Below are 23,234 nucleotides of genomic sequence, written 5' to 3' on the forward strand. Positions count from 1 at the left end.
TCCATAAAAAAAATAAGCTTGTAGTAAGGAAATATACACAAGTATTTAAAGGGTAAAAGAGCATGATATATTCAACCTACTTTCTTTTTTTTTTTTTTTTTTTTTTTTTTTGAGACGGAGTCTCGCTCTGTCACCCAGGGTGGAGTGCAGTGGCCAGATCTCAGCTCACTGCAAGCTCCGCCTCCTGGGTTCACGCCATTCTCCTGCCTCAGCCTCCCAAGGAGCTGGGACTACAGGCGCCCGCCACCTCGCCCGGCTAATTTTTTGTATTTTTTTAGGAGAGACGGGGTTTCACCGTGTTAGCCAGCATGGTCTCGATCTCCTGACCTCGTGATCCTCCCGTCTCGGCCTCCCAAAGTGCTGGGATTACAGGCTTGCGCCACCGCGCCCGGCCTCAACCTACTTTCAAATGGTTCAGAAAAAAATAATTTGTGTATGTGCAAATAGAGAAAGCAAAAGAGAGAATATGATAAAACAAATATGGCAAATATTAAAAATTGATGATATGGATGAAGGATACAGCATTCTATCATCCTTGCAAGTTTTCTGTAAGTCAAAAAATTTCAAAAACCATTTCAGAAGGTATCCACAACCTTTCCCATAAGAGAAAATTCTTCTTACTGAAAGAGTTTATCCAGCTGTGTCAAAAGTTAAGGAAGCCAAATTTGACTAGCCTAAAAGGCAAAAAAAAAAAAAAAAGCCCTAAAGGTCAAATTAACTCCCCTCGCCTTTATTACGAGGCACTGATTTCAGTATATCTAGATTCATTAAGAAAAAAATGTAACCATTAACTAACCGTAAAATGTTAATGGTTAATGGTTATTAACCGTTTGAATAAATCTCAACATCATAAATATACGTAAGGGAAGATCAATGATACCTAATAATTTTTTCCAGGATTTGATGAGAGACTTTGCCAAAGATGTAACTTCTTCGTCTGTACTCTGCTTGCGAATAGCATTAACTGACATGCCGATTCTTGTGGACTGCAAGGCAATAACAAAAAAATTATGTATACCAATTTTATTTTAAACAAACTAGTATTTCACCCACATTCTTTTCTTTCCCAGATTCCTGTTTCCATTCTAGAATTTTAAAACTTCAATTATTTGGATCCTTATAATAGCAAACTATATTAAGATACATACATCTTCAGATCAAATAAGTCCTAGACTCATTAATGTTCTTATCACCAAGATCTAAAAGCATAAAATTTGCTACTGTAATAAGTCTGGTTAACTAGAAAAATGAAATCAATCTTTCCACAAGGGAGAAGTGAAGATAAATGAGGATAAAATATAAAATGTTGTATGTAAGTCAGGCTGAAGCAATCATGACTAATACAGGCATTTCTTTGTTTCTATACATTCCTCTACATGGATTACTTCACAGAGCACCAGCTGCAAATGATTATGAGGATATCCAAACTAAAACTACCACCTATGGAGGTTTATTCTATTTATTTATTTATTTTTTGGGGGGGAATGGAGTCTTGCTCTGTTGCCCAGGCTGGAGTATAGTGGCGCAATGTTGGCTCACTGCAAGCTCTGCCTCCCAGGTTTACGCCATTCTCCTGCCTCAGCCTCCCAAGTAGCTGGGACTACAGGCACCAGCCACCATGCCCAGCTAATTTTTTTTATTTTTAGTAGAGACAGGGTTTCACCGTGTTAGCCAGGATGGTCTCAATCTCCTGACCTCGTGATCCACCTGCCTTGGCCTCCCAAAGTGCTGGGATTACAGGTGTGAGCCACCACGCCCAGCTATGGAGGTTTAAAAGGCTTTATTTTGCCAGGAACCAGCATATAATCAGAGACATTAAAATACACTTCACAAAATATAGGTAAAATTTAACCTGTGATAATTACATGCCTAAAATTACACTTAGAGCATCCACATTCATCAATCTTTTTTCTAACAACCCTTCAAAGTTGAGATTATCCCTATTTTTAAAGATGAAGAGATTGGAAGCAACAATAAATAACGTACCCAGCATCACACCATTACGAACCAGCAAAGGTGGGATTTTTTTTTTTTTTTTTGAGACGGAATCTCACCCTGTCACCCAGGCTGGAGTGCAATAGGGCATGATCTCGGTTCACTGCAACCTCCACCTCCCGGTTCAAGTAATTCTCCTGCCTCAGCCTCCCAAGTAGCTGGGATTACAGGCGCAGGCCACTTCGCCCGGCTACTTTATGTATTTTTAGTAGAGACGGGTTGCACCCATTGGCCAGGCTGGTGTCGAACTCTAGACCTCTAAGTGATCCACCCACCTCAGCCTCCCAAAGTGCTGGGATTACAAGCGTGACCCATCAGCCCAGCCAAAAGCTGGGATTTTAATCCAGGTTTGTCCACTGCCAAAGTCCACGGTCTTTCTAGCACATCAGTGGTTTCAAATTGTGCTCAAAGAACACAAAAGCTATGACAGCCCAAATATGGATGATAAATAAAAAATGGAAAATTATTTAGTAAGCTCGGGTTGTTAGCAGACAATCTTTCAAACATATGGTCTGTGGAAGAAAAAAATAACAGAAGAAATTCTTAGTGGTGAAAAAAAGAAGAGAACCCCTATTGTAAGCTTTATGGCAGAAAAAAATACCAGTACTTGAGGTTTCCTTCTAAATTATTCAATCCTCTCAACAAAGAGACAGATTCAGGATCTAAGTTTTATTCAAGAATTTAGAATATGTGGTTGGCTAGAGTGTCCTATATCTCTTAGAAAGCTGAGCAAAGCAGACAAGATTGAACAGCAGAAAGATAAAGGGACTCCACAATTTTAAAGCCCCAAATAATTTGGGGTTAACAAGGCTAGTTTACTAGGAAAAAACTCTACTTTTTGAATGTGTGGAGGAAATAACTTACTAGTGTGTTCTGAAGCCTAGAACTGACACAAATGTGCAAAAAACTAAAATGGCACTTTACTAGGGGCTTGCAGGAGAGCAAAGGTGTAAGGAGATGATGAATAAACTATGTACTGCTGGGTGATTGCTTTTTAATTATCAGAGGATGTTTTGATTACTAAAAAGTCAATGATTATCCCGCTTAGCCCCAAACAAAACCTATACTAAGAATATAGTTACCTGTAATAAACATGCCTATCTATGGAAGGGACTGTCAAGCCAAAATAATAAGAAATGGGGGGCACGGTGGCTTACGCCTGTAATCCCAGCACTTTGGGAGGCTGAGGTGGGCAGCTCACGAGGTCAGGAGTTCGAGACCAGCCTGGCCAATATGGTAAAACTCTACTAAAAAAAAAAAAAAACAAAAAACAAATTAGCCGGGCGTGGTGGCGAGTGCCTGTAGTCCCAGTTACTCGGGAGGCTGAGACAGAAGAATCGCTTGAATCCAGGAGGCGGAAGTTGCAGTAAGCCGAGATCACGCCACTGCACTCCAGCTTCCAGCCTGGGCTACAGAGCAAGACTCTGTCTCCAAAAACAAAAAAAAAGGGTGGGTACGGTGGCTCACGCCTGTAATCCCAGCACTCTGGGAGGCCAAGGCAGGTGGATCACAAGGTCGGGAAATCGAGACCATCCTGGCTAACATGGTGAAACTCCATCTTTAAAAAAATACAAAAATTAGCTGGGTGTGGTGGCACGCACCTATAGTCCCAGATACTTGGGAGGCTGAGGCAGGAGAATCGCTTGAACCTGGGAGGTAGAGGTTGCAGTGAGCACAGATTGCACCACTGCACTCCAGCCTGGGTGACAGAGCGAGACTCTGTCTCAAAAAAAAAAAGAAAGAAAAAAAAAGAAATGAGGTTGCTGAGGTAGAATGAAAAACAAAGATTTGAAATAAGTTCTTTTTTCCTTTGGGGGTACTATGGAAAAAAACGGGAAAAAAAAGTAGAGGAAAAGATTATGAAGCTATTTACTTGGATAAGCAAGCCTAGAGTTGCCTCTAAGAATTCCCTAGGAATTCTTCCTAAAATTGGTATGCTAAGACTTACAAAATGTAATAGATAGGTTATACGAAAGTATTCTGTGCTCAAGTGTCCTTAGGAATTGTGGGATTGTAACTGTTTTCTTGACTGCAGGACTAATGAAAGCTTTCAGGACAAACTGTACATTGTGAAACTCTAGAAGATAAAATATGTGCCTTTGCCCATGATTTCTATAGAACATCAGGTATACAGAAAGAAAGACATTACCTTGGAAAGGTGGAAAGTGCCTTAAGCAGCCTTAGGGGTCAGCTGCACACTGACGGTAAAGCAGAAAGGAATGAGTACTGAGATCAAGAGACACTGTTAACATCACAGGAAACAAGCAGATCTGGTGTGCTCCAGAAGAAAAGTCTCCTTTGTGATCACTCATGAGTTTTTGCCAAGATGATCTGAAGGTAGCCACTAAATCTTAAGGTAAAAAACATATAGCTACTGTACAGCTACTATAAAACACATATGTAAAACATACATTTAAAACACACATATATAAAAGACAACATAAAAGAAACACACAGCTACTATAAAACATTGTTGAAAGAAATTAAAGATGACCTAAACAAAATTTTAAAATCCCATGTTGATAGACTGGAAGACTTAAATATTAAGACTGCAATACTAATCAAGTTGAACTACTGACTCAATGCAATGCCTATCAGAATCCCATCTGCCTTTAGTGTAGAAATTGACGAGCTTACCCTAAAGTCCACACAGAAATACAAAGGACCCAAAACAGCCAAAACGAAGAACAAAGTTGGAGCACTCATAATTCCCTACAGTAACCAAGATAGCATGGTACTGGCAAAAGGATGGACATGCAGATCAATGGGATAAATTTAAGACTCCAGAAATAAACTCCTACATTTTTCATCAGCTTATTTTAGATAAGGATATCAAGACAATTCATTGGAGAAAAGAATATTCTTTTCAACAAATGGTGCTGGAACAACTAGATATCCACATGTAAAAGAATAAAGCTGAACCTCTTCCTTACACCACACACAAAAATTAACTCAATATGAATAGGAGTAAAGCTTCATTACCTTGGATTAGGGAATAGTTTCTTAAATATGACACCTAAAGCACAAGCAATCAAAGAAAAAATAGAATACATCAAAAGTTAAAACTTTTGTGCTTCAAAGAACATCATCAAGAAAGTAAAAAGATAATTCACAGAAAAAGAGACAATATTTGCAAACTCTATGTCTGATAAGGGACTTGTATCTGGAATATATAAAGAACTATTACAACTCAATAAAAAAAAAAAAGACAATCCAGGCCGGGCGCGGTGGCTCACGCCTGTAATCCCAGCACTTTGGGAGGCCGAGGCAGGCGGATCACAAGGTCAGGAGATCGAGACCACGGTGAAACCCCGTCTCTACTAAAAATACAAAAAATTAGCCGGGCGTGGTGGCGGGCGCCTGTAGTCCCAGCTACTCAGGAGGCTGAGGCAGGAGAATGGCGTAAACCCAGGAGGCGGAGCTTGCAGTGAGCCGAGATCGCGCCACTGCACTCCAGCCTGGGCGACAGAGCGAGACTCCATCTCAAAAAAAAAAAAAAAAAAAAGACAATCCAACTTAAAAACGGGCAAAGGATCTGAATAGACATTTCTCCAAATAAGATATAAAAATAACCAACAAGCACATGAAAAGATATTCAACATCCTTAGACATTATGGAAATAAAAATTAAAGCTACAATGAAATACTACTACACCCACTCGAATGGCTATAATCAAAGACAAACAGCAACAAGTGTTTGCAAGGATGCAGAGAAAATGGACCCATTTACTGCTACTGGAGATACAAAATGGTACCATGGCTTGGGAAAAGAGTCTGGCAGGTCCTCAAAATGTTAAACGCACAGTTACCACATAAACCAGCAATACCACTCCTAGGTATCTACACAAGAACAACAAAAACATATGCTCACACAAACTTGTACATAAACATGCACAGCAGTGTGATGCAAAACAGCCAAAAAAGTCTAAACCCATCAACTGACAAATGGATGAACAACATGTGAAATATCCATGCAAGTGAAGATTATTCAGCCATTAAAAGGCCTGAAAATTCTGACACAGACTGCAACATGGATGAATCCTGAAAACATTAAGCTAAGTGACAAAAGCCAGACATCAGAGTTCACATACTGTATGATTCCATTTATATGAAAACTCCAGAACAGGCAAATCTATAGAGACAGAAAGATTAGTAGTTGCCTAGGCTGGAAGGAGGAAGACCAGTTGGGGGAATGGAGAATGACTTTTTGGGGTGATGAAAATGTTCTAAAGTTAATTGTGGTGATAGTACCAAAATATACTAAAAAACAATGAATCATACACTTTAAATGAATGAATTGTATGGTATGTGAATTATATCTCAATAATACTGTTTAAAAAAAAAAAGAAACATACAGCTATGTTTACTATCCTTTTAATAAGTTCCAAGATGGCAGAGGACCTTGTCTTGTCTGCCACTATATTCAGCATGTGGAATAATGTCCAGCACACAGCAGACACTTAATCATGATTGAATAATCTACTATATATAAAAACTTACAAAACTAGCCCAATCTACTACTGGCCCAAATATTTGTCTTCCTGTTTACTTCCCCATCTTCAACCCATACCCACCTTCTACTCTACTCTCTCACTCTGCTCAAAGTTTCCTGCACTCCTAATTGTAAACTCCCATGGACTCTTCAGATCTCATTTGATTTAACCAGTCTATTACATCCCAACTCTGTTTTCCCTTTTTCCTAGGTGATCTAACCCACCTCTATGCTATTACTTTCCAAATATCTCCTAAACCTGTCCTTTCTCCTATATTCTAGAGCTGTTTACATATATGGCTATTTAAAATTTGTTAAAATTAAATGAAATTTACAATTCTGTTCCCTAGTCATATTTCAAGTGCTCAACAGCCTCATGTAGTTAAGCACTACCATATCAGTCAACACTCACATCAGAAACATTTCCATCACTGCAAAGTCATACTTGACAGCATTGCTAGGGAAGGCTGTCTTTCATTAACAAATTCCCCTTCTCTCCATTTCTATTGCTATTATCTTAGTTTAAGCTCTCATCACTCCTCACCTGAATAACTTCATTAGTCAACAGGTCTTTCAGGCTCCAGCTTCCCATTTCCTCCAATGTGCAAATCTGGTCACATACTCCCCTGCCTAACACCTTTCAGTAGTGATGCTCTCAGCATCACATATGAAGCCCTGCGTGCCATACAACCTATGTCTTTAAAATCCAGTATGTAACTAGCTCTCCCCATGTCTTTAACCCTGTATGCAACTAACTCTCCTTTATTTTCACTTCTAAATGCCACACTGCTTCCACATACTGTTTCCTCTGCTGAAATACCTTTCCCGGTCTATCTGCTGAGGGAGAACCTAGTCATCTTTTGAGACGTGATTTCAGCTTTATCACCTACATAACGGCATTCTGCACCTCCCAGATTATGTACTTAGACTGACAAATAAACTTCTTTGTGCTTCTTCCGACCCTTCTTCTTTCCCCCAGATGAACACTGTATGTATGGACTTTTCTTTGGGTACCTACATCTTTGCTTACATGTCAGTTTTCCTCTACTAGAATTTAATCTCAATGAGGGGAGAAAGGCCTGATCTTATTCATCTTTATAAATCCAGCACAATTCTTAATCATAGTAAAACTCATTTGTTTGTTAGATAAATACATAGGCTTTCCAAAGAAGGAAACCCAGGAACAAATTAGAGATGGTCATAAATATTAGCCCTATCCAACCTCCACACTCTCTATAACTCTACAAGTACCTGTTAAATAAACATTGGGATTACTATGTTGTTTTTGATGTGGATTTCCCCACATAGGTCTGTCAGGATAAAGTTATGCCTCGGTAAGGGCCTATCTCAAAGGAAAGTTTATTCTTAGAGTTGACTTGCAAGAGAAGTTGCAAGTCAGGAACCTGAATTCAGAAGGTAGGACTTCATGACTTACTTCCTTTCTCTTCCTGGGGTCTACAGATAGAGGAGGAGTTCTTTTTTTTTTTTTTTTTTAAATACAGAGTCTTGCTCTGTTACCCAGGCTGGAGTGCAGTGGTGCAATCTCAGCTCACTGCAACCTCCGCCTTCTGGGTTCAAGTGATTCTCCTGCCTCAGCCTCCTGAGTAGCTGGGATTATTATAGGCACATGCCACCATGCCTGGCTAATTTTTTTGTATTTTTAGTAGAAATAGGGGTTTCACCATGTTGGCCAGGCTGGTCTCAAACTCCTGAGCTCAAGTGATCCACCCACCTCCGGCTTCCAAAGTGCTGGAATTACAGGCAAGAGCCACTGGGCCAGCCTAGAGGAAGAGTTCTTAACCCTTTTTTTGTACCATGGATCCTTCTGGCAGTCTGGTGAAGCATATGGACCCCTTCTCAGAATCCGTTAAAAACAGATTAAATGAAATACATAGGATTACAAAGCAAACCAATTATGTAATACACAATTACAAAATATATATATATATTTTTTTTTTGAGACGGAGTCTCACTCTGTCCCCCTTGCTGGAGTGCAGTGGCTGGATCTCAGCTCACTGCAAGCTCCGCCTCCCGGGTTCAGGCCATTCTCCTGGCTCAGCCTCCCGAGTAGCTGGGACTACAGGCGCCCGCCACCTCGCCCGGCTAGTTTTTTTTTTTGTATTTTTTAGTAGAGACGGGGTTTCACTGTGTTAGCCAGGATGGTCTCGATCTCCTGACCTCGTGATCCACCCGTCTCGGCCTCCCAAAGTGCTGGGATTACAGGCTTGAGCCACCGCGCCCGGCCACAAAATATTTTTAAACGTAAGACAGTAATGTACAAGCTCCCTTATTTGGGTGTGTGTTTTTCTTTTTTATCAAGACAGTCTTGCTATGTTGCCCAGGCTGATCTTGAACTGCTGGGCTCAAGCAATCCTCCAGCCTCGATCTCCCAAAGTGTTGGGATTACAGGCATGAGCCACTGTGCCAAGCCCTTCCTTATCAAAACATTAAGTAAGACCTAGCATAAGGTATAACAGCAATAATAATGAGCAATTTCAATACTTTTACAATATAAGTAAACTGAAGTTAAAACATTTGTGAATTATTTTAGTTTCAGTCATAAATACTGGTAATACAACTGTTATTTAGTGTTATCACAAATGAAAGAATGTTCAATTTCAGTTAGCCATTAATGAAAATAAATGTGACTTTTTTTTCTCAATCATGTTCACACACCCCCGCCACCTTTCCCTAAATTCTGAATATAATAGAAATATCAAAGAAAGCATTTGTGGATAATAAAAAATGTCAACCAGAAAATAACGATATTCATGTTATTGGCTATATTAAGTTTCCTTTCTAACACTTTGACTTTTGTTTTATTTTTATGTTTCAGTCTTGATGGAAAATCAAAAAACACTCACGCCTGTAATCCCAGCACTTCAGGAGGCCAAGGCTGGTGGATCACCTGAGGTCAGGAGTTTGAGACTAGTCTGGCCAACATGGTGAAACCCCGTCTCTACTACAAATACAAATATTAGCCGGGTATGATGACAGGCGCCTGTAATCCCAGCTACTGGGTAGGCTAAGGCAAGAGAATCACTTGAATCTGGAAGGCTGAGGTCGCAGGTCACACCACTGCACTCCAGCCTGGGGCCACAGAGTGAAACTGAGTCTCAAAAAAAAAAAAAAAAAAAAAAGAAAGAAAGCTTCTGCACAGCAAAGGAAACAACAGGGTAAAGAGACAATCTGCTCAATAGGAGAAAATATTTGCAAACTATTCATGTGAAAAGGGACTGATACCAACAATAAACAAGGAAGTCAAACAATTCAACAACAACCAAAAAACAAATAATCCCATTAGAAAGTGGGCAAAATGCTGGCCACAGTGGCTCACGCCTATAATCCCAGTACTTTGGGAGACCAAGGCTGGAGGACTGCTTGAGCCCAGGAGTTCAAGACCAACAAAGGGAGAACCTCGTCTCTAAAAATTTTTTTTTAAATTTAGCCAAGCGTGGTAGCATGCTCCTGTAGTCCCCAGTTACCTGGGGTTAAGGGATGGGAGGGTGCTGAAGTGGGAGGATCACTTGAGCCCAGGAGGTGGAAGGCTGCAGTCAGCCATGATTATGCCATTGTATTCCAACCTGGGCAACAGAGAGACCCTATCTTAAAAAAAAAAAAAAAGTGAGCAAAGAACATGAATAGATATTTCTCAAAATAAGACAAACAAGTGGCCAACAGGTATAAGAAAAAATGTTCAACATCACTAATCATTGGAGAAATGCAAATCAAAACCACTATGAGATACCATCTTCCTCCAGTCAGAATGGCTATTATTTTATTTTTGTTTATTTGTTTATATATTTTTTGAGACAGAGTCTCACTTTGTGGCCTGGGCTGAAGTGCAGTGGCGCAATCTCAGCTCACTGCAACCTCCACTTCCCAGGTTCAACTGATTCTCGTGCCTCAGCCTCCTGAGTAGCTGGGACTATAGGCATGCACCACCACACCTGGCTAATTTTTGTATTTTTAGTAGTAACGGTGTTTCACCATGTTGGCCAGGCTGGTCTTGAACTCCTGGCCTCAAGTGATCCGCCCACCTCAGCCTCCCAAAGTGGTGGGATTACAGGCGTGAGCACCTGGCCCAGAATGGCTATTATTAAAAAGACAAAAAAACAACAGATGCTGGTGAAGATGCAGAAAAAAGGGAACTCATACACTGTTAATGGGAATGTCAATTAGCACAGCCACTATATAAAACAGTAAGGAGATTTCTCAAGAACTAAAAATTGAAGTACCATATGATCCAGCAATCCCAATACTGAATATTTATCCAAAGAAAATCAGTTTAACAAACGGGTATCTGCACCCCTCATGTTTACTACAACAATATTCACAATAGCCAAGATATGGAATCAATGTAAGTGCCCATCAATGAATAACTGGATAAAGAAAATGTAGTGTATATACACAATGAAATACTATCAGTTATAAAAAAGAATGAAATCATGTATTTGCAGTAACATGGATGGAACTGGAGTTATGTTAAGTGAAATAAGCCAGGCAGAGAAAGACAAGTATCACATGTTCTCACTCCTATGTGAGAGCTAAACAGTGGACCTCACAAAGATAGAAAGCAGAGTGATGGATACCAGAGACTGGGAAGGGTGCATAAGTGAGGCAAGGGAATGAAGACAGGTTTGTTCATGGGTACAAACACATAGTTAGATAGAAGGAATAAGTTCTAAGGTTCCACAGCAGAGTAGGGTCACCAGTTAACAAAGCATTATATATTTCAAAATAGCTAGAAGAGAGGGCTTAAAATGCTCCCAACACAGAGAAATGATAAATACTGAAGGTGAGGGATACCCTACATAACCTGACTTCATCATTATACATTCTATGCATGTAACCAAATATTACATATACCCCCATAAACATGTATAAATGTTATCAATAAAGAATAAGACTTCAGTAATGAATCTGTGTAATGTCTACTAGACATCAACTGTGTACATGCTTGACCGGTGCTGAAAAAAAAAAGGGAGAGGAGTGACACCTTGCCATCCTCACCCTGAAGCTAGCTTCATGCTGGCAGCAGCTATCAATAATAGATCAAGAAAGGGAAATCTCAGGAGACCAAATCAGGGCCAAGAATCCAACTTCCTCTCACAGTGAAATTTCACTGCTACTGTCAACTTTAGAGATTCAGGTTTTATTCTTCTTAAGAAAGGCAACATTGCTCTATAATGACAACTTAGTAGATTATTGATTTACATTGCCATCTGTAAAAAAAAAATAGCAGTTAATAATGGTTTACACCATTATCAGGACACTACAAAAACATATTGGGACTGAAAATGTTTCAGTATTTTATGACGACTACCTATTAAAAAAACTGTGATGCATAAAAGCACATACCTGCAATAATTCCAGGGTCATAGGAATATTCTTAAGCTCCTTTAGCAAATCCAATGCTCCAGCCTATAAAATAAAATAATTTCACATTGAATTTCCAAGATAGTAAAACAGTGACTAGCCAGAAATAAGGTTCATGGGAGAATCACAGAAAACACCTAAAGAGGAATAAAATCAGATAAGGAGCAACAGCACCAGCCATAGGTTGTAGCAAAATATTCCAATTTGATACTAATTCAATCTATCATATTTCATCTAATCGAATACAATCACATTCTATTTCATTTAGTCTAATGTTTACTCAATGTATTATATCTGGATAAATCACATCTTTATATTCCATCAATAAAGAAAAAACTATTAAGCTATGATACAGTGTTTTATTATAACTTTTTTCGTTTTTTTTTTTTGAGACAGAGTCTCACTCTGTCGCCCAAGCTGGAGTGCGGTGGTATGATCTCGGCTCGCTGCAACCTCTGCCTCCCCTCCTGGGTTCAAGCGATTCTCCTGCCTCAGCCTCCAGAGTAGGTGAGATTACAGGCATGCGCCATCACGCCGGGCTGATTTTTGTATTTTTAGTAGAGATGGGGGCCAAGCTGGTCTCAAACTTCTGATCTCAGGTGATCCGCCTGCCTTGGCCTCCCAAAGTGCTGGGATTACAGGCATGAGCCACCATGCCTGGCATTATAACTTCTTTTTACTTTTGCTTATTAAGAGAATTATTTTAGTGTTGAAGTTTTTACCACGTCACCTTTTACATATGTAAAAATATACATGTGAGTAAAACAAAATTGGCTAAGGTGTTACTAAAAGTACTTCACATTCAGAATTTTTTGACTCAGATTCAACAGTATCTGTTTTTACCCCACAAAGAGCTGTTTAAGAACACAAGTGACAAAGCATTTCATAGAAGAATACACAAAAAAGCTAATGCCATGAGCTCTTGGGCTGGCTTTGTAACAGTGTGCACAGCTGCTTTTCACCTCCAGTGCTCTTCACAGTCATTTGGTTCCTCAGGATTCAAAGAGTACTTCACTAATCTCTCTTAGATTTCCTTCCAAGCCAGTGACACTGATTCCACAAGTTTTGATGCTAGGTTTAGCATTCTGCCTGTGAAAAAACACCACAACGGCCATCTGGCCAATGATATGTGTACCTATCCTGCTTTCTAAAATGTTAAAGTATGAAAACAGGCACCTATAAATCAATGAAATACAGGATATCCCCCCCCAAAAAACAGAAAGAAACATAGCATGTCCCTCATTAAACATGCCAAAGGCAAAAGCGAGCAAAGACTCTCATAGTATCACTTCATTTCTTAAATATAAAATCAAGTAAACGCTTCTAGTCATGTAATTTTTCATTTAAAGGTGACAGACATAAGGCTTGGCCTTCGAGAATAAAACCATTAGCTTTTATTCTGGTAACGAAGAGTTACATTATTTTAATTTAACCCAATACCTCATAAATAAAAATTTAAGTTCAATAGAAATTATGACATGTTATTATAAATAATGTTTTAATTATTTGCTGTTTAAAGATCTCTCCTGATCTTAAAATTCTATAAATTCTTCCTATTTAGAGTCATCTAGAAACAGTAAAACATTAAAGTTGTTGGAAAAGAAATCTAACACTGACTTAAAACATATTATTAAATAAGAATTTCTACAGGTATGACATTTTTGTGGGTAAATGAAGTCTTTAATCCCTTATCTGCAAATTCCCAGACCAAAAACCTTCGAAAAGCGAAAGATTTCTAGATTTCTCATAGGTAAACTCATTTGGCAGCTAAACCTAATCACAACACATGTAAAGCTATTTGTGTTCTATTTATGCCATGTAATGTGAATATTACAACTGACTATAGAAATGTTAAGGCCGGGCGGGGTGGCTCACACCTGTAATCCCAACACTTCGGGAGGCCAAGGTGGGTGGATCACGAGGTCAGGAGTTCAAGATCAGCCTAACCAAGATAGTGAAACCCCATCTCTACTAAAAATACAAAAATTAGCCGGGTGTGGTGGCAGGTGCCTGTAATCCCAGCTACTCAGGAGACTGAGGCAGAGAACTGCTTGAACCCAGGAGGTGGAGGCTGCAGTGAGCTAAGATCTTGCCACTGCACTCCCAACTGGGCAACAGAGTGAGACTCCATCTCAAACAACAAAAAAAGAAATGTTAATGTCTGGTTGCTGAAGTGCCCAAATCCTGCTGGGGGTATTATGTAATATATGATGTATGTACTAAATTATCTTTATAAAATCTGGAATTACCAAATATATCAGACCCTAAGGGTTTTGATTAACAAACTGTAGAAGTCTGGGCAACACAGCATGACTCCCTCTCTACAAAAAATAAAAATAAAAAATTAACTGGCCACAATGACCGCAGTCCTAGCTACTCCAGAAGCTGAGGCGGGAGGACTGCTAGAGATCAGAAGCTTGAGCTGGGCGCGGTGGCTCAAGCCTGTAATCCCAGCACTTTGGGAGGCTGAGACGGGAGGATCATGAGGTCAGGAGATCGAGACCATCCTGGCTAACATGGTGAAACCCCGTCTCTACTAAAAAATACAAAAAACTAGCCGGGCGAGGTGGCGGGCGCCTGTAGTCCCAGCTACTCGGGAGGCTGAGGCAGGAGAATGGCGTGAACCCGGGAGGCGGAGCTTGCAGTGAGCTGAGATCCAGCCACTGCACTTCAGCCTGGGCAACAGAGTGAGACTCCGTCTCAAAAAAAAAAAAAAAAAAAAAGATCAGAAGCTTGAGATTACATGAACCATGATCATGCCACTGCAGTCCAGCCCGTGCGGACAGAGTGAGACTCCATGTCTAAAAGAAAAATTAAAAAACAAACAACGACAACAACAACAACCACCACCAAAAAAAAAAAAAAACCAGATTGTGGGCCTGTATTCTCTACCATTGACATTTTTCTTCTATCCATATTTCCAGGATTTCTGATCTACTTCTGACCAAGAATCACTTAAAAAGGATAAAGAATCACACTTCTAGAAGTTCCTTAAAAAGCAGGATTTCCTAAGTATTAAGTTGCTTCTTCTAACATATCAGCAACAAGACATATAGTTTAAATTGTTTTCCAAGTAGAGGCAATATATTTGCATTAATTTTGTTACTTTCCCTTTCTACTCAGCTTTCTGGTGAGGCCATGGTTGGAAGAAAAAGCTAAAAGTAACACTCATGGAATAAAACTATGACCTTTCTGAAAACTGCACTGTGTTCCAACCAATTCAAGTAAATATTTCACTGACAGGTCTTTAAGAAATAACTATGGGCTCTTCGCGGTGGCTCATGCCTGTAATTACAGCACTTTGGGAGGCCGAGGCGGGCAGATCAACCTGAGCTCACGAGTTCGAGACCAGCCTGGCCAACATGGTGAAACCCCATCTCTACTAAAAATACAAAAATTAGCCAGGCGTGGTGGCAGACGCCTGGAATCCCCCAGCTACTCAGGAGGCTGAGGCAGGAGAATCACTTGAACCCAGGAGGTGGAGGTTGCAGTGAGCCGAGATTGTGCCACTGCACTCCAGCCTGGATGACAGAGCAAAACTCCATCTCAAAAAAAAAAAAAAAAAGACAGACAGAAATAACTATGATGATCGGAATGAGTGAAACGCAAAACAGATAATCATACATTAATTCGGTGACAACAAACTTTGAGTGTTACTACGTGCTTCGCATTGTTAAATACTTTACATAGATTTAATTCCACCTTCACTATAAACCCTATAGAAGCAAGTATCTATTATCTCCATTTTACAGATGAGGAAATATGTCAAGAAACTTGCACAAGGTCCTATGATTACTAACTAGAAAAGGTAAGATCTACTCCAGTAATGTCAAATGTAACAAGATCTACTGCACTGGGGATACAGCAGTGAGCAAGACTGAAACCCTTTCTGATATCAGGGAATTTTAAAACAAACAGAAATCTTTGATAATCTATTTCAAACCCTTAATTACACACAAAAAAGAAACTTAAACCCAGAAAAGGAAAGTGACTTGCTCAAGGTCATACTGATGGGTAGTAAGGACATGAACTAGTCGCCTGACCCTTATATTGCTGCCCTTTCCCCAGCAGTGCACCAGTGGCAGCGCTCCTTTGTGAACTCAGGTAACTAGTACCATCAAACAAGAAGCTGTATTTTAGCCTTCCTCAAGCATCGCCTAAATGTCAAGTCTAGGCCAGGCACAATGGCTCAGCCTATTATCCCAGCACTCTGGGAGGCCTAAGGCAGGAGGATCACTTGAGCCCAGGAGTTCGAGACCAGCCTGGATAACAGAATGAGATCCTACCTCTACTAAAAGAAAAGAAAAGAATACATGTCAAGTCTATGAGATTGTAGCATCTCCTATAGATGATGCAAGAGAAAGAAAGACTCTTCTTTAATTTCCAGAGCTAAATTTAGTTCACACTACTGGCTGAAAGATAAACTACAGCTATCACACTATTTTATTACATTGTTGGTGCTCCTATCTGGTAACATAAAAAAAAGTGATTTTATAAACCATGATATTCAAAAACTTGTACTATGTGCTTGGTACTCTCAAGACCATGTAGGATACAAACATCCCTCTCCTCAAGGAGATGTAAAAAGGAGGGAATAATAGGGATTTACAGTTAAGAATATGGTATACGGCCGGGCGCGGTGGCTCAAGCCTGTAATCCCAGCACTTTGGGAGGCCGAGACGGGCGCATCACGAGGTCAGGAGATCGAGACCATCCTGGCTAACCCGGTGAAACCCCGTCTCTAGTAAAAAAATACAAAAAAATAGCCGGGCGAGGTGGCGAGCGTCTGTAGTCCCAGCTACTTGGGAGGCTGAGGCAGGAGAATGGCGTAAACCCGGGAGGCGGAGCTTGCAGTGAGCCGAGATCCAGCCACTGCACTCCAGGCTGGGCGACAGAGCGAGACTCCGTCTCAAAAAAAAAAAAGAATATGGTATACATATATGACAGATTTAGATTCAAATCCATGCTCTGACATTTGCTAACTACAAGATCTTGGTAATGTTACTTGTTCTTTTCAAGCTTCAGTTTCTTTATATGTAGGTGACCATAATACACCAAACTTGAGGAGTAGTTACAACAGTCAAACGAGGCAACATTACACAGATGAAGTATCAAAATAGAGGGTCTGACACATAGGATGGTTGGTGAGGAGTACAAAGATATACAAATAATTACTTATTTCTACCATAACAATAATCTCCAAGGGCCATAAGCCGGCTTTTTCAGTGAGCATATTTAAGCTCAATCAAGTAAAACAGTTACTTCTTCTACAATAGTGTCTTCTTCATAGGCACTATTATAAGATTTCAAGGTTTAAAAATTAAGATATTATCTTTTCTTTTTTTTAGACAGAGTCTCACTGTGTCACCCAGGTTGGAGTGCAGTGGCATGATCTCAGCTTGCTGCAACCTCTACCTCCTGGGTTCAAGCGATTATCCTGCCTCAGCCTCCCAAGTAGCTGGGACTACAGGCACCCGCCACCACGCCCGGTTAATTTTTGTATTTTTAGTAGAGATGGGGTTTCACTAAGTTAGCCAGGCTGGTCTTGAACTCCTAACCCCATGATCTGCCCACCTTGGCCTCCTAAAGTGCTGGGATTACAGGCTTGAGCCACCGTGCCTGGCCCATTATCTATTTTCTTAAACAATGAATTATAGATATTTGAGTTATAGCTCAGTAACATCACTATAAAGCCAGGACTTATATTACTATGTCATCTCAAATTTGCAGTTAAACTACACCAAAAGCAGAAGCAACAAAAGAAAAAATATATATAAATTCATCTTCATCAAAATTAGAATCTTTTATACTTCAAAGGCCATGACCAAGAGTGGACAGACAACCCACAGAATGGGAGACGGTATCTGCATATGTAACAAGGGTCTAGTATTCAGAATATAAAGAACTCTTACAACTCAGTAATAAAAAGATAACCCAATTTAAAAATGGGCAAAGCCACTGTGTACTCCAGCCTGGGCAACATAGCCAGACCTTACTCTTTTTTTAAAAATGGGCAAAGGATCTGAGCAGACATTTATTTCTCCAGAGAAGATATGCAAATGGCCATGAAGCAATGAAAAGATGCTCAACATTGTTAATCACAAGGGACATGCAAATCAAACCCACAATGAAATACCACTTTACACCCACTAGGAAAGCTATAATCAAGACAAATGATATTGGTGAAAATGAGGTGAAACTGGAATCCTCACACACTGCTAGTTGGAATGTAAAATGGTGCAGCCACATTGGAAAGGTCTGGCAGTTCCTCAAAAGGTTAAACATAGTTACTATATGACCCAGTAATTATTCTCCGAGGTATACACCCAACAGAAATGAAAACATATGTCTACACAAACACTTGTACAGGAATGTTTTTAGCAGTATTATTCATAATAGCCAAAAAGCTGAAATAGTCCAAATGTCCACCAAATGATGAATGAATAAGCAAACTGTGGTCGGGTGCAGTGGCTCACACCTGTAATCCCAGTACTTTGGGAGGCCGAAGCGGGCAGATCACCTGAGATCAGGAATTCTAGACCAGCCTGGCCAACATGGTGAAACCCTGTCTCTACTAAAAATACAAAAATCAGGCTGGGCAGGGTGGTTGATGCATGTAATCCCAGCACTTTGGGAGGCTGAGGCAGGCGGATCACAAGGTCAGGAGTTCGAGAGCAGCTTGACCAATATGGTGAAACCCCACCTCTACTAAAATACAAAAATTAGCTGAGCGTGGTGGTGCGCGCCTGTAGTCCCAGCTACTCAGGAGGCTGAGGCAGGAGGATCGCCTGAACCCAGGAGGTGGACGTTGCAGTGAGCCGAGATTGCGCCACTGCACTCCAGCCTAGGCAACAGAACAAGGCCCCATCTCCAAAAAAAAAAAAAAAAATTAGGCGAGGTGGCAAGCACCTGTAATCCCAGCTACTTGGGAGGCTGAGACAGGAGAATCATTTGAACCCTAGAGCAGGAGGTTGCAGTGAGCCAAGAGGGCGCCACTGCACTCCAGCCTGGGCAACAGAGTGACACTCCATCTCCAAAAAAAAAAAAAAAAAAAAAAATTGTGGTACTGTGTATCCACCAGTACAGTGGAGTACTTTTTAGCAATAAAAAGTAATAAAATACTGGTGCATAATATAACATGAACTGACCTTTAAAAGATTATACTAAGACTGGGCGCGGTGGCTCACGTCTCTAATCCCAGCACTTTGGGACGGTGAGGCGGGTGGATCACCTGAGGTCAGGAGTTTGAGACCAGTCTGACCAATATGGTGAAACCCTGTCTCTACTAAAAATACAAAAATTACCTGGGCATGGTGGCTTGCACCTGTAGTCCCAGCTACTCGGGAGGCTGAGACAGGAGAACTGCTTGAACCTGGGAGGCAGAGGTTGCAGCGAGCCGAGACCGCGCCACTGCGCTCCATCCTGAGCAACAGAGCAAGATAAGACTCTGTCTCAAAAAAAAAAAAAAAAGACTACACTAAGCAAAAGAGGCTAGTTACAAAAGACCACATACTGTATAATTTCACTGAGAGAAAATTTCCAGCTTTGGCGAACACACAGAGACAGAAAGTATATTAGTGGCTGTCAGAGGAGTTTGAGAAATTGGTGGGGGCACATGAGGGCTGAATGAGCAGTGACTGCTTAATAGGTACAGGGTTTCTTTTTGCAGTGATGAAAACGTTCTAAAATTATACAGTAGTAATAGTTGCACAAAACTGTAAATACACTAAAAGCCACTGAATTAACAGTTGACCCTCAAATAACATGGGTTTAAACTGCACAGATCCACTTGAGAATTTTCTTTCACCTCTGCCACCCTAGATGACAAAACCAACTCTTCCTTTCTCCTCAGCCTATTCAATGTGAAGACAAGTAGAATGAAGACCTCTATGACAATCCATTTCCACTTAATCAACAGTAAACATATTTTCTCTCCTTTACGATTTTATTTTCTTTTCCTTTTTTTTTTTTTGAGATGTTGTCTCCCTCTTTCACCCAGGCTGAGTGCCTATAATCCCAACACTTTGGGAGGCCAAGGCAGGCGGATCACTTGAGTCTAGGAGTTCTAGACCAGCCTGGGCAATATGGTGAAACCACATCTCTACAAAAAATACCCCAAAAAGGCTGGGCTCAGTGGCTCACGCCTGTAATCCCAGCAATTTGGGAGGCTGAGGCAGGTGGATCACTTGAGATCAGGATGTTGAGACCAGCCTGAGAAAAATGGCAAAATCCCATCTCTACTAAAAATACAAAATTAGTTGCGTGTGGTGGCACACACTTGTAGTCCCAGCTACCCGGGAAGCTGAGGTGGGAGAGCTGCTTAAACCCAGGAGGCAGAGGTTGCAGTGAGCCAAGATCACGCCACCACACTCCAGCCTGAGTGACACGACAGAATGAGTTATACTACTACAAAAGTTATACTACTTGACCGCATGCAGGTAGGGAGGGGGGATGGTGTGAGCACCACAACCCCTGCATTGTTCAAGAGTCAACTACACTTTAAGAGTGAATTTAATTCTATTTCTCAATAAAGCTGTTATTAAAAATTGTGTACTCATTCTAAATTTTGACTTATGCTAATTAATCTAACTGATATAGATATGAAAGTTTTGTTGCAGTTGCTGTTTTAACTCAGGTACTTGGAAATGTAAATAAATATTTCAGGTATCCCAGCTCCTAGGAAATTCTAACATCTAATTTCAATTTCTCTCCCTGCAATTTAATTCCACTCAACCTTGAGCCTTCAATTAAAGAAATAAATAAACCTCAACACTACCCATAAAATCTCTCCATGAACTTCAAAACTTTATGTCCTTGCCTCAATCCTCCTTCTATAATCTAAATGAATCCTTTACAAAGAAAGGCAACCTCAGATTGTTTTTTAGGCCTTACTACATCCTTTAGGCCCACAATCCTACACTAGAAGCATTTTATATTCACTTAATCCTTACGAAATTATCTCCAGTTTACCATGACGAAAAACATTTTAGTGATGACAAAGAACTTGCCTAAAATCACACAGCTAGAGTTCAGAAAAGCCAGGATTTGAACACACATTAGGAGTCAGTCTCGGTTACCGACATCAAATCAAAGTGACGAGACAAAAGCTTAAGCAGAAAACAGCTAATACCTAAAAATTTTGAACTACTTTCTGTAGTTCACTGTGGCTTGGTCATGTGCACTTGAGATCAAGTACACATGTGGGACAACATCTTGGGTAGAACTAGGGTCAGGATATTGATCTAGGTATCTAGGGAAACACACCTGCCCCAAAACAGCAAGTTCACACTCTTACTTGCTGATTTTATATTCACTTAATTGTATCCATGCATGGTTCAAAAACAGAGGCAAGGGTCTTCTGGAGAGACACTGTAGCTTAACAGAGTAGTACTAGTTTTGGAGCAAAATAGATTTAGATTCACATCTTCACTTGGCCACTTACTAGCTATTTGGCTTAAAACTATTCATTTAACTTTTCTAAATACTTAGCATCCTCATTTTCAGAATGAGGATAATACTCATCTTGCAAAGTTGCCTGAGGAATAAATGGAATAAGGTGGGTAAGTATTTAGCAGAATACCTGGCTCAGAGTAATAGCTCAATAAATGGTAAGCTGTTTTTATTTTAGTTAAGTGTGACACCTACGGTCTTAGTAAAACAAAATTATTCAGGTAAAGCAGCAGCATATTAAAATATTTTTTAAAATTATATCTAAATTTGCACTTAAATTTGTCAATTTTGATAACTATTACTCTTCAAACTTAACTTTTTCAGGTTGGACGCAGTGGCTCACATCTGTAATCCTAGCACTCTGGGAGGCCGGGGCGGGCAGATCATCTGAAGTCCAGGAGTTCGAGACCAGCCTGGCCAATAGGCTGAAATCCCATCTCTACTAAAAATACAAAAATTAGCCAGGCATGGTGGTGCACACCTGTAGTCCCAGCTACTAGAGAGGCTTGAACTGGGGGGCGGAGGTTGCAGTGAGCCAAGATTGCACCACTGCACTCCAACCTGGGTAACAGACTGAGACTGTCTCAAAAAAAAAAAAAGAAAAGAAAAAGGAAAAAAGTTAACTTTTTCATAATATAAAACATTTAAAAAGTTGAGAGAAAAATCTGAAAACTACAGAAAAAAAGAGAAACAAATATACCATAATTCTATAACCCCTAAAACACATTCTACTGAATTACTGAACACTTAAAAAGCCATCTGTGGGCCGATGATGTATTTGGGGAAAAGACGAGTGTCATTCTAACCATTTCTCTTTCTCTGTATTTCATCAGCCTGTTTGAACTTCCAGAGGACAGGCAGAGAAAATGCTGGGGAAAACAAAAGTACAAAAGCCAGTCAGTTGTACTTTTCTTTTTGGGAGGCAAGTTTTCATATTGGAAAAGTTTTGAGCTACCTGAAAACTTAGATTTGAGAAGAAAACTTAGATTTGAGGATTATTTGTGGAGTTTGTTCTCATTCTCTTCCAGGCTCATTACAAAAGATCTGAAAATTTGTTGATGATTTGAGAACTGCAGATAAATATGAACTTATCTTCTCCACACTTGCCCACTAAAAAATTACTCATTTTAAGAAACACCTATTAGAAGAAACAAAATCAAGCAAACATCTAAAGCATTAGATGATTAAAGGATACATATTACAGCCTAAGTTGGAGAGAAAATTACCCAACAAATGGCTTTTTTCCCTGGGAGCTTCTACTGTGCAAGTCTGGGGATCTCCGGGCACAGAGAAAAATTTTCCAGTTTAAATAATGAAAATGTTACAATAACCAGATAACCTACCAAATAACCAGAATTTGAAGTGGGACATGAAGGGCCATATCAATTGGGGGAAAAAATGGCACTGGTAATATCTAGAACAGAAAATAAACAGGAAATACTTTAAAAGGCCAAAATTTGCAAATACAGATTAACAGGGTATGAAATGAAATACTGGGCAATGCACCTGTTAAAGGAAAAAGGGGAACAGAGGATGTTTGAAGTCTTATGTATTTAGTGCTAGCACTAATTCCTGATCTAGCTGTCATGTGGAAAGCATGCTGTCCTGAAGAAAACCTGGGTCCTGGCTTATTCCAAACTACACAGTACTTAATTTAAGTAGTAGTACCTAACCTCTCAGTGTCTTAATCTGTAAAATGGATGCCCTTTATGTACTCACAGCTCTGTGTGAGTCACAAAAGAATTCTGAGCAGATGCTTTTTAACTCCAAAGTGCTGTACAAATCAGAACATCCCTTTTCTCTTCACATTAGTTTGACATGGAAATTTACTTCATAGATGGAAGAAAAATTATTTCGGGTACATTGATGACGAAAATGTGCCGAACGTGGTGAAACAAAGTTAGGTGAAGACAATTATA

General features: G+C 40.0%; 1 protein-coding gene across 2 annotated transcripts in view; it reads right to left on the reverse strand.

Moving 5' to 3' along the window:
* Window positions 1-23,234, reverse strand: part of TCEA1 (transcription elongation factor A1) — a 59,668-nt gene that overhangs the window by 35,000 nt on the left and 1,434 nt on the right. The window contains exons 2-3 of one of the 2 annotated variants that reach the window (NM_001260708.1): window positions 11,848-11,910; window positions 881-986 (exon numbers count right to left, since the gene is read on the reverse strand). In NM_001260708.1, coding sequence (NP_001247637.1) covers window positions 881-986; window positions 11,848-11,910 — 169 coding nt within the window. The remainder of the gene's footprint in view (window positions 1-880; window positions 987-11,847; window positions 11,911-23,234) is intronic. The other variant, XM_015145362.3, reaches the window with a different exon arrangement.

The sequence above is a fragment of the Macaca mulatta genome, chromosome 8 (genome assembly GCF_049350105.2).
Source record: "Macaca mulatta isolate MMU2019108-1 chromosome 8, T2T-MMU8v2.0, whole genome shotgun sequence".
Classification (NCBI taxonomy): Eukaryota; Metazoa; Chordata; class Mammalia; order Primates; family Cercopithecidae; genus Macaca; species Macaca mulatta.